This window comes from Ostrea edulis, chromosome 2 (genome assembly GCF_947568905.1).
Source record: "Ostrea edulis chromosome 2, xbOstEdul1.1, whole genome shotgun sequence".
NCBI lineage: Eukaryota > Metazoa > Mollusca > Bivalvia > Ostreida > Ostreidae > Ostrea > Ostrea edulis.
In genome coordinates this window covers 88,015,973-88,028,303 of record NC_079165.1, presented here as the reverse complement: position 1 = coordinate 88,028,303, position 12,331 = coordinate 88,015,973, and the positions used below count along the sequence as shown (strand labels likewise).

General features: G+C 37.1%; 1 protein-coding gene across 4 annotated transcripts in view; it reads right to left on the bottom strand.

Annotated features, from left to right (window-relative positions):
* LOC125681421 (nuclear receptor subfamily 1 group I member 3-like) overlaps positions 1-12,331 on the bottom strand; it is a 124,292-nt gene that overhangs the window by 73,371 nt on the left and 38,590 nt on the right. For all 4 annotated transcript variants that reach the window (XM_056155340.1, XM_056155342.1, XM_056155339.1 and 1 more), the window contains one exon: positions 2,893-2,922. In XM_056155340.1, the coding sequence (XP_056011315.1) occupies positions 2,893-2,922 (30 nt within the window). The remainder of the gene's footprint in view (positions 1-2,892; positions 2,923-12,331) is intronic.

The following is a 12,331-nucleotide window of genomic DNA, read 5'->3' as shown; positions in this document are numbered from 1 at the left end:
ATGTTTCATCAATAGGCCACTACAGGCTAATACTATAGTCAGATGTTTCATCAATAGGCCACTACAGGCTAATATTAGTCAGATGTTCCATCAATAGGCCAGTACAGGCTAATACTAGTCAGATGTTCCATCAATAGGCCAGTACAGGCTAATATTAGTCAGATGTTCCATCAATAGGCCAGTACAGTCTAATATTAGTCAGCTGTTCCATCAATAGGCCAGTACAGGCTAATACTAGTCAGATGTTCCATCAATAGGCCAGTACAGGCTAATACTAGTCAGCTGTTCCATCAATAGGCCAGTACAGGCTAATACTAGTCAGATGTTCCATCAATAGGCCAGTACAGGCTAATATTAGTCAGATGTTCCATCAATAGGCCAGTACAGGCTAATACTAGTCAGATGTTTCATCAATAGGCCAGTACAGGCTAATACTAGTCAGATGTTCCATCAATAGGCCAGTACAGGCTAATATTAGTCAGCTGTTTCATCAATAGGCCAGTACAGGCTAATACTAGTCAGATGTTTCATCAATAGGCCAGTACAGGCTAATACTAGTCAGCTGTTCCATCAATAGGCCAGTACAGGCTAATACTAGTCAGCTGTTCCATCAATAGGCCAGTACAGGCTAATACTAGTCAGATGTTCCATCAATAGGCCAGTACAGGCTAATATTAGTCAGATGTTCCATCAATAGGCCAGTACAGGCTAATACTAGTCAGATGTTTCATCAATAGGCCAGTACAGGCTAATACTAGTCAGATGTTCCATCAATAGGCCAGTACAGGCTAATATTAGTCAGATGTTTCATCAATAGGCCAGTACAGGCTAATACTAGTCAGATGTTTCATCAATAGGCCAGTACAGGCTAATACTAGTCAGTTGTTCCATCAATAGGCCAGTACAGGCTGATATTAGTCAGATGTTTCATCAATAGGCCAGTACAGGCTAATATTAGTCAGATGTTTCATCAATAGCCGGTTATAACACCCAAGAGCCACATAAGCAATGCTTCCTTAATACTATGGTAGTCAAAGTACCTCATTCCATAGCTAGGGTTATATAGGAAGAGGCACAAACATCGTGGATGGTACTTGGAAAGAGAGAGAGAAGAGCAGGGTTCAACACCAACACTATAGTCTGGTTGCCCGAGGCTAGTGAATTTTAATCCGGACTATCTGAATATCATTTATAAGTAGTCCGTGGGGCTACTAAAAAGTTGAAACCCTATATGATAATATATCTTTCAAGTTCCTTTCTACTCATGCACTTTCTTTCTACTATCATTCATATTTTCTGTTCTATATCGTTGTAAATACAATGGACTGCCATATTTCACTGAATATGATACCCACTGGTATATTTGATACACACCTGAAAAAATTGAGGCTGATCGAAAATTGAGGAAAAATCAGTTTTTGTGTATAATATACAGCAAAAATTCTATCCAAGAGGTAGAGGAGGGGCTGCCAAAATGTACGATGTGGACTCTGATCAGGGCTTGGGACAATGATCATGATTTATAATTCAAACTAACTCCCCCCCCCCCCCCCCCCCCCCCAGCAGCAGAAGAGGCATGCAAGCCCCCTCCCGCACTCTTCCCCCTGAATCGATGCTTCAGGACTCAGGTGTCTCCTTTCAGCAGCCAGGCTAGTCACCAATCAATTGAACTAGTAAATTATAGAATCTAGTAGTCCTTTTGTCTAGTATAGTGAAAAACTTAGTGTTAACACTGGAAGAAAGAGAGAAATTAGATCCATTGTTCCACTAACATAAAGGATCCTGTTCAGGGTCACATCGTAAGACATTACAGAAACTGGAGGCCCCTTTTTCTTTTACAAGAACAAAGATCAGGGTCAGAATGTGTTCATGATGCAATCCAAAGTGTTATGTAAATTCACAAAATTGTACACATACCGGTACTCCAGATTTTGTCTACTTCAAAGATTTTCTTCTGGTATCCTGTCTGGATTATACAAGTTTTTATATGTCAATCTGCTACACACAAATACCCTTCTACCAGCTATCTACTACATGAGCCAACACTTGTCCTTCTACCAGCTATCTACTACATGAGCCAACACTTGTCCTTCTACCAGCTATCTACTACATGAGCCAACACTTGTGCTTCTACCAGCTATCTACTACATGAGCCAACACTTGTGCTTCTACATGCACAATGGACTTATGGAGCACAAACAGGGAATTTATAAAACACAAATCGATTTATAGCTAGAGCACAAGGGATTTATGGAGCACAAGGGATTTATGGAGCACAATGGACTTCTGGACAACAGGGGGCTTACGGAGAACAGGGGGCTTATGAAGCACAAGGGACTTATAGAAAACAAGGGACTTATGGAGCACAGGATATTTAAAAAACACAAATGGATTTATAGAGCACAGGGGTAAAGATGATGCAAATCAATTTTGGTGACAAACGGTCATAAGCAGTTTCTGAGAAATCAAACATGTTCACATCAGTATTCAATGATGAACAAGTATGGATAACAATAGGTCACCTGAGTATATATGTCAAATAATGTAATAGAAAAAGATCTACTTTTCCAATATCGAACAGTGTTGGTGTAAGGTTAATGTGCCAATCACTAATGTTTTATCGTTGTAAATTTCCTGTAATAATTGTCTTAACAACACATGGATTCCATTTCTAATTCAGACCTAATTTAAGAGACCTTAACATCCTTCTAAAAAAGGTGACAAATAATTGGATCAGGGACCTAATTCTACGACTGGAAGTCTGCAAGAGTGCACACAGTCTATTTAGTTGTGCCTACCGGTGGTGAATTATCATGTCATCCCTATCTGCGATCAGGGATTGGTCTATTGATCGGTCCTACGGGTGTAGAGAGTAATGTTACAGTCACCTACCTTGTTCCTTGTCTTTGCATCCCCGAGGACCTTTAAAAGAAAAAGTCAAAAATCAATAAAGACATTAATAAAAATGATCACCACGATAAATATTATCACAATTTCAAATGCATCCGAATAGAATTTCATCATGCCAGATAACAGATTAAAATTCTGTACACTATATGGTGGATGTTTTCTGCACTTTAACACATCAATCAGTTTTAGTAAGACCATTTTCATTATCAGCCATTCAATACATAGAAAGTGCTTTACTGAAAGGTGTGCTAATAACTATAACAAGAGGCCCAGGGGCCACAACATTCACCTGAACCACCTCGCTCAAACAGGGATCAATAGCTACACCGCAATAAGCCATTTATTCTATTATTTGACCACTAATATATATACACTACATATCTCAACAAAATCACGGGGGCATGGGTTCGAATCCCCATCTGGTCCATTGCATTTTCTCCCTTCCTGTTACATTTGGTGCTGTTGAACACCCCTGGACTTGCAGGTAAAATAAAGTCCTGCCAGGGGAAAAAGAATCTAGGTTGTGTCTTCGAAGTCGAAGACATTTTAGAAGGGAGGAATATAGCGGTCAGATGGGTTCCATCACCAGTGGCCAAATAGCTCAGTTGGTAAAGCACCTGACTAAAGAAAATTCAGGGGGCCTCAGCCAGGGTTAGAATCCCGGTCTGTTCCATTATATTTTCTTCCTTCCTCAGTTACACAAGGAACAGATTTTCTTTTAAACAATATTGCAGACAAAAAGAGACAACAATGTTTCGTGATTTAAGTACATATTTTTTTTTTTTTTACATTTCTATTCAAAATAAACAAAGCTTTCCTTGCCTGATCAAAGTTTAGGTGAAGGTCTAATTTTGTTCATGTGTGAACCCCTCTCATACCCAACAACAAAAGCAGATAGAAAATCAATCCTGAGTAAAAGTTCACTTCATTCACACATTATTTTCAGAACTAAGCAGGACTTTAAATGTACTAGATGAATTTCACATCCCAGAAAATGCATCAAGAAATTTCAAAGCCAAAGATTTTATAAATAAACTTCAGTAATTGAAACAGCTAGACCAGGATTTGAAACCTGGCCTCCTGAATCTCGAGTCAAGTGCTCTACCAACTGAGCTATCAGGCTACCGGCGATCGAACCCGACTGACCGCTATATCGCTCCCTCCTTAAATTTTCTTCGCTTTCAAAGACACACAACCTGATTCTTTTGCCCCTGGCAGGACTTACACCTGCAAATCCAGGGATGGTCAATGGCACCAAATGTAACAGGGAGAAAATGCAATGGATAAGGCAAGGATTTGAACCTGTGGGCTCCCTTAAAATATCTAGTCATGTGCTCTCCCTTACCATGGTCATGTGATAGTAACCAATTGTAGGGCAAAGTTGACAAACTTGACATGATACAAATGGTGTTTCGCTAGCAAACAGTTCATAAAGAGATGTGTGCAGTACGTCCTACGATGACAATCCAAGTCACTGATATTGGAGCTTAATTAGTACCTGTGTGTAAATTAGATGGAAGGGAAAAGGTGCATTTAGACGCATGTCCTTGAATACAAGGCCTGAAGTTTTACCGATGTTCTCAAGATATTCCCTAGATTCATTTTCTTACTTAGTTGTTATATGTAATCCGGAAGTGACATGTCCTACAATATTACGTTCAACGCGCGATAAAAGTCAGAGTGGATCCGTATCTCGAAAGTCACATATTGAAAGTATTTGATTATAACATTGTCAATATAATTGATCCCATTCTAACCCGGGGACTCGATAATGTAGTTACTACACTTATCAAAATACTGTACAAACAAATTGACGAAGACTCCACTGATTGACTTAATTAAGTCCACATACTGTCCAACAGTTGGATATGTGTACCCTACCTTAATTTACATGGCAATTAATACTGCATGTGGGAGCTCTTCAGAAACACAATATCATTCTGGCCAGCTAATAGGATGAAACTAAACTGGAACAAAAATTTGCATAATCGTTTTCCTTAATGCATAAGGCAAATTCTAATATCCATGTTACAAATTAAAGTATGCAAATATAACAATTTTGAGGCTACTGATTCTGAAGTTATTTTTACATATATGATACAGTTATTCATAATATTCTTAACAATTATAACATCCAAAGTTAAATTTATATTCAAAGTCATCCTTAAAAATGTCCATTACAGCTAGCATTAAAGTATTAATATCTCATTGTATATGATGCATGGTCACTTCATTTCCCGAGCAATGTAACACTGCTGAATTTCAATGACGTCAAAGAAAGTGAAAAGTCAAAAGGCCGGGTCAACTTGTAATAGCTCAAAAACTAATTAAGTTTATAGACTCTCAATGTATTAGAATATATGCAATAAAAGACATTTTCAACATTTAGTCATTAAGACCCTGTCTTACTGAGAGCAGGTTGAAATAATTAACAAAGATTTATTATTCTAATTAATGGGGTTTTTTTTAAGTGTATAATCCTGCAGTCATTCAATCTTGATTTGCATTGATGTTGGAGTCATTAATGTGGGAGGAAATCAAAATACATGCAGAAAACCCACAACTTCCAGGTATGATAATTAATCTATTATAATTATTATTATTCTCATTCTACTGTGACTCTTGTTTTATCACCCATTTTAATAAAATATGTACCACAATGCTTATTTTGACATTATATGTTTTAAATTGTGTCATTCTGTTACATCACCATCGAAGTTGTAGCATAAATCTGCCTAAAAACCTAAATGCATTAGCCAATCAAAATGCAGATTACAAAACAGGATGCACTAAAATAATCATGGCCATTGAGGAGGTTTAATGTATTTGGTTCTGTTTTTGTGTGTATGTGTGTTTTATCTGTAAAAAGATTATACAAATCAAGATGCCCACAGGCCACATCACTCACCTGAGCAACTTCCAATTTCTCAGTAAAACATAAATCCCAATCATGTGATTTCCCCCAACCCCTCTCACATGCACCTACCAATGGGTCAGAGTGCAAACATAGTTAATAATGTACACTACATGAAAAAGCTTGCATAATAATTTGAAAAATGTAAAGTTTATGAAACTGCCAGCTCCACAGAATTTCTCTAGACCATTAATAGAAAGTGGTGGTCAGACTGACTCCTTAGTTTGTATACTTCCTGTTATGGGTAAATTAATGTAAGTCCTTAGTCTGTACACTTCCTGTTATGGGTAAACATAAATCCTTAGCTTAGTTTGTACACTTCCTGTTATGGATAAATGTAACTCCTTAGTATGTACACTTCCTGTTATGGATAAACGTAACTCCATAGCTCTAAGTCTGTACACTTCCTGTTATGGATAAACGTAACTCCATAGCTCTTAGTCTGTACACTTCCTGTTATGGATAAACGTAACTCCATAGCTCTTAGTCTGTACACTTCCTGTTATGGATAAACGTAACTCCATAGCTCTAAGTCTGTACACTTCCTGTTATGGATGAACGTAACTCCATAGCTCTAAGTCTGTACACTTTCTGTTTTTCACACTTGTTTTCATACAGCTTCCTTCTTTTTAAACTACAATTCTATGCATTTCCTTGTTTTTCACATCAGCAACATCCCTGGTACCAGTCAGACTCAGAGTTTATTTCGTATAGAATATTGTACAAATGCCTATCACTTCCTTCATATATTGCCTAAAGGCTGATTATCAGACATCAAGCAACCACCCAAACTGCTCGGACACACAATATTAATAAGTTTATGAGTATTTGAATCAAATCAAACTCTAACAAAAATCGATAATCACCATCTTTCTTTGATTAGAGTATCACTTGTGCAGAAGAGGAGTGATTGATTGATTGATTGATTGATTGAATGGTGTTTTCCACTACACTCAACAATTTTTCAGTTATTTGGTGGCGCCCAGTTTTTATTGGTGGAAGAGAGAACCCAGATACAATGTACCTGGGAAGAGACCACCGACCTTCCGAAAGTAAACTGGGAAACTTTCTCACTTACCGGCGCGAGCTGTAGAGGAAATGAAAAAATAATTTCAAATATGATTTAATGGCCTAATTCAAAAAGATATTATTCTTAATATCATCAGGTCATGCAGTTTAATGTATACCAACAGCTGATATAAACAAACTTTATGCTGTCATAACTGTTATCCTTATTAACATTTTACAAATCAGGATTTACTGATCTAATTAAAAATATGGAATTTAAATTTCTGTTTCAAAAATAATTTAAAGTTGATGTTTAAAAAATGCGTATTTCTAATTACAATTTCTATGTTACGTACCACAGGAACTGCAAATTTTGTCTGTAATAATGATATTAGGGGTCAATACTATACCACCTCCTATTAAAATAAGGGTTTTTTTCATTGAATAGGGCTTAATTGGTATAGTATAGACTCCTAATATCATTATTGGACAAAATTACCGGTTCCTGTGATATTACGCATATAACCTGTCTCTAATAATATGTATTTGCTTTAAACAATCATGAAATATTGGCTTATTTATCAATTACATTACATTTGTACCTATATTTCATTAATTTCTCAGTAAAATTCGTTTGAGCTTTTAAAACCATTTTGACCCACCTCAATGTTTTAGAATAGTCTCGAAACCAAACACATAGCAATTGCAAATGCTCAAAGTCTCCTGGTCTTAGGCAGGTGTACTCTCAGGTTTACGCCCAATATTACGCTCCTTTGTGAAACGCGATTTTTAAGGCAGGCTTAAATCTTGGTCTAAATTAGTTACTCGGCCTTAAAGTTACGCCCTAAGTTAAACATACCTTTTTGTGAAACGAGCCCCTGTGGAGGGGGTACTTATACTAGATAGGACTATAAGTATTGATATACATCTGTGGTGGGGAGTACTTATACTAGCTAGGACTAAGTATTGATATACACCTCACTGGAGGGGAGTATTTATATACTAGTTAGGACTAAGTATTGATATACACCTGTGGAGGGGAGTATTTATACTAGTTAGGACTAAGTATTGATATACACCTGTGGTGGGGAGTACTTATACTAGTGAGGACTAAGTATTGATATACACCTGTGGAGGGGAGTATTTATACTAGTTAGGACTAAGTATTGATGTACACCTGTGGAGGAGAGTACTTATACTAGTTAGGACTAAGTATTGATATACACCTGTAGAGGAGAGTACTTATACTAGTTAGGACTAAGTATTGATACACACCTGAGGAGAGTACTTATACTAGTTAGGACTAAGTATTGATATACACCTGTGGAGGGGAGTATTTATACTAGTTAGAACTAAGTATTGATATACACCTGTGAAGGAGAGTACTTATACTAGTTAGGACTAAGTATTGATATACACCTGTGTTGGGGAGTACTTATACTAGTTAGAACTAAGTATTGATATACACCTGTGAAGGAGAGTACTTATACTAGTTAGGACTAAGTATTGATATACACCTCACTGGAGGGGAGTATTTATATACTAGTTAGGACTAAGTATTGATATACACCTGTAGAGGAGAGTACTTATACAAGTTAGGACTAAGTATTGATATACACCTGTAGAGGAGAGTACTTATACTAGTTAGGACTAAGTATTGATGTACACCTGTGTTGGGGAGTACTTATACTAGTTAGGACTAAGTATTGATACACACCTGTGAAGGAGAGTACTTATACTAGTTAGGACTAAGTATTGATATACACCTGTGTTGGGGAGTACTTATACTAGTTAGGACTAAGTATTGATATACACCTGTGAAGGAGAGTACTTATACTAGTTAGGACTAAGTATTGATATACACCTCACTGGAGGGGAGTATTTATATACTAGTTAGGACTAAGTATTGATATACACCTGTAGAGGAGAGTACTTATACTAGTTAGGACTAAGTATTGATATACACCTGTAGAGGAGAGTACTTATACTAGTTAGGACTAAGTATTGATACACACCTGTGGAGGAGAGTACTTATACTAGTTAGAACTAAGTATTGAAATACACCTGTGGAGGGGATTATTTATACTAGTTAGGACTAAGTATTGAAATACACCTGTGGAGGGGAGTACTTATACTAGTTAGAACTAAGTATTGATACACACCTGTGGAGGAGAGTACTTATACTAGTTAGAACTAAGTATTGATATACACCTGTGGAGGGGAGTATTTATACTAGTTAGAACTAAGTATTGATATACACCTGTGGAGGGGAGTACTTATACTAGTTAGGACTAAGTATTGATATACACCTGTGTTGGGGAGTACTTATACTAGTTAGGACTAAGTATTGATATACACCTGTGAAGGAGAGTACTTATATTAGTTAGGACTAAGTATTGATATACATCTGTGGTGGGGAGTACTTATACTAGTTAGGACTAAGTATTGATATACACCTGTGGAGGGGAGTATCTATACTAGTTAGGACTAAGTATTGATTTACACCTGTGGAGGGGAGTATTTATAATAGTTAGGACTAAGTATTGATGTACACCTGTGTTGGAGAGTACTTATACTAGTTAGGACTAAGTATTGATATACATCTGTAGAGGAGAGTATTTATACTAGTTAGGACTAAGTATTGATATACACCTGTGGAGGGGAGTATTTATACTAGTTAGGACTAAGTATTGATATACACCTGTGGAGGGGAGTACTTATACTAGTTAGGACTAAGTACTGATATACACCTGTAGAGGAGAGTACTTATACTAGTTAGGACTAAGTATTGATATACACCTGTGGAGGGGAGTACTTATACTAGTTAGGACTAAGTATTGATATACACCTGTGTTGGGGAGTACTTATACTAGTTAGGACTAAGTATTGATATACACCTGTGGAGGGGAGTATTTATACTAGTTAGGACTAAGTATTGATATACACCTGTGGAGGGGAGTATTTATACTAGTTAGAACTAAGTATTGATATACACCTGTGGAGGGGAGTACTTATACTAGTTAGGACTAAGTATTGATATACACCTGTGAAGGAGAGTATTTATACTAGTTAGAACTAAGTATTGATATACACCTGTGGAGGAGAGTACTTATACTAGTTAGGACTAAGTATTGATATACACCTGTGGAGGGGAGTACTTATACTAGTTAGGACTAAGTATTGATATACACCTGTGGAGGGGAGTACTTATACTAGTTAGAACTAAGTATTGATATACACCTGTGGAGGAGAGTACTTATACTAGTTAGGACTAAGTATTTATATACACCTGTGGAGGGGAGTACAGTATAATCTGTCTAAACCGGCTATGTGTGGTTCCAAAGAAATTGGCCGGTTTGCACAGAGTTCGGAGTGCAGAATGTTGACAATAATTAGAGTTGCTTCCCTTGTATTCACTATCTATGCATACGTGTGTAATGATTGCTAACGTTTTAATATATCACAAAAGAATTCAAAATATAAAAATATAAATGTCAGTGTTTTATTGTCGTGCTCATTTGAAAAAGTTTCAATTTTTATTAAACAGTTTAAAATCTGGGAATTATTCGCGCAATTTTCTGTTGGTAAATTGTCGATTTCGTCTACATCATCGCCGTTATCAAGTGCTACATTATGTACGTTCGTCAAGTTTGTGTTGTGTTCGTTTAAAATTTGTCTTTCCCATCTTTCATTGTAAATGTATCGCTTTCAACTGTCTCAATTTGTGAAACGGAAACTAATGTAATGCCCAGTGATCGACCGGACATGGTGAGTTGTGCTAACTAACTGCATATCATCACTGTCTGACTAGCCGTAAAACTCCGAGAAGTCCACGAGGGGAAACCCTGCTTTTGGAAAACATAACGGGATTGTTGCCGATTTTGTTTCATTCCAAGAATGTATCGAATTCATCGATTAATTGAACTTTGTCTTTTAATGTCAGTTCTCGTCTCTGTCGTTAGGGGGAGGACGCCATTACCTCGTGCGTGGTGCTGTCATAATTGAAAAGTGCATCCCCTAAAAATCAGGTTTTATTTTAAACTGATCGCGACTCATCGCCAGTTGCACTCTTTTACTTACCTGTGGCTTCCCTTGAGACACCCTTTGTGTAACACCGCGTGTGATCGACTGAATACTGACAGGTTGGTCATCGTGGGGTGGCTGGTTTAAATGCGATAATTAGAGCTAATTACGAGCAGTTGGGCCTTGTGTACACCGAATACAATTGACCGCAACAATTAGGGTGGTGTATCATCGAGGGGGCGGTTTACACAGGATAATTAAAGTTAATTAATAGCAGTCGGGACTGTGTAAGCCGGCCGATATACAGAATACGCAGTATCCGGAGTACAAGGAATTATTAATAAAGGATTTGTTAAAGAAATGTTAGGGACTATATTTTGTGACCGGAATTGACAGAGCGCCGGAGTACTCAGAGGCCGGTTTGGACAAATTATACTGTATTTATACTGGTTAGGACTAAGTATTGATATACACCTGTGGAGGGGAGTACTTATACTAGTTAGGACTAAGTATTGATATACATCTGTAGAGGAGAGTACTTATACTAGTTAGGACTAAGTATTGATACACACCTGTGGAGAGTACTTATACTTGTTAGGACAAAGTATTGATTTACACCTGTGGAGGGGTGTACTTATACTAGATAGGACTAAGTATTGATGTACACCTGTGGAGGGGAGCACTTATACTAGTTAGGACTAAGTATTAATATACACCTGTGGAGGGGAGTATTTATACTAGTTAGGACTAAGTATTGATATACACCTGTGGAGGGGAGTATTTATACTAGTTAGGACTAAGTATTGATATTCACCTGTGGAGGAGAGTATTTATTTATACTAGTTAGGACTAAGTATTAATATACACCTGTGGAGGGGAGTACTTATACTAGTTAGGACTAAGTATTAATATACATCTGTAGAGGAGAGTACTTATACTAGTTAGGACTAAGTATTGATATACACCTGTGGAGGGGAGCACTTATACTAGTTAGGACTAAGTATTGATATACACCTGTGTTGGGGAGTACTTATACTAGTTAGGACTAAGTATTGATATACACCTGTGGAGGGGAGCACTTATACTAGTTAGAACTAAGTATTGATATACACCTGTGGAGGGGAGTACTTATACTATTAGGACTAAGTATTGATGTACACCTGTAGAGGAGAGTACTTATACTAGTTAGGACTAAGTATTGATATACACCTGTGGAGGGGAGTACTTATACTAGTTAGGACTAAGTATTGATATACACCTGTAGAGGAGAGTACTTATACTATTAGGACTAAGTATTGATGTACACCTGTAGAGGAGAGTACTTATACTAGTTAGGACTAAGTATTGATATACACCTGTGGAGGGGAGTACTTATACTAGTTAGGACTAAGTATTGATATACACCTGTAGAGGAGAGTACTTATACTAGTTAGGACTAAGTATTGATATACACCTGTGGAGGGGAGTATTTATATA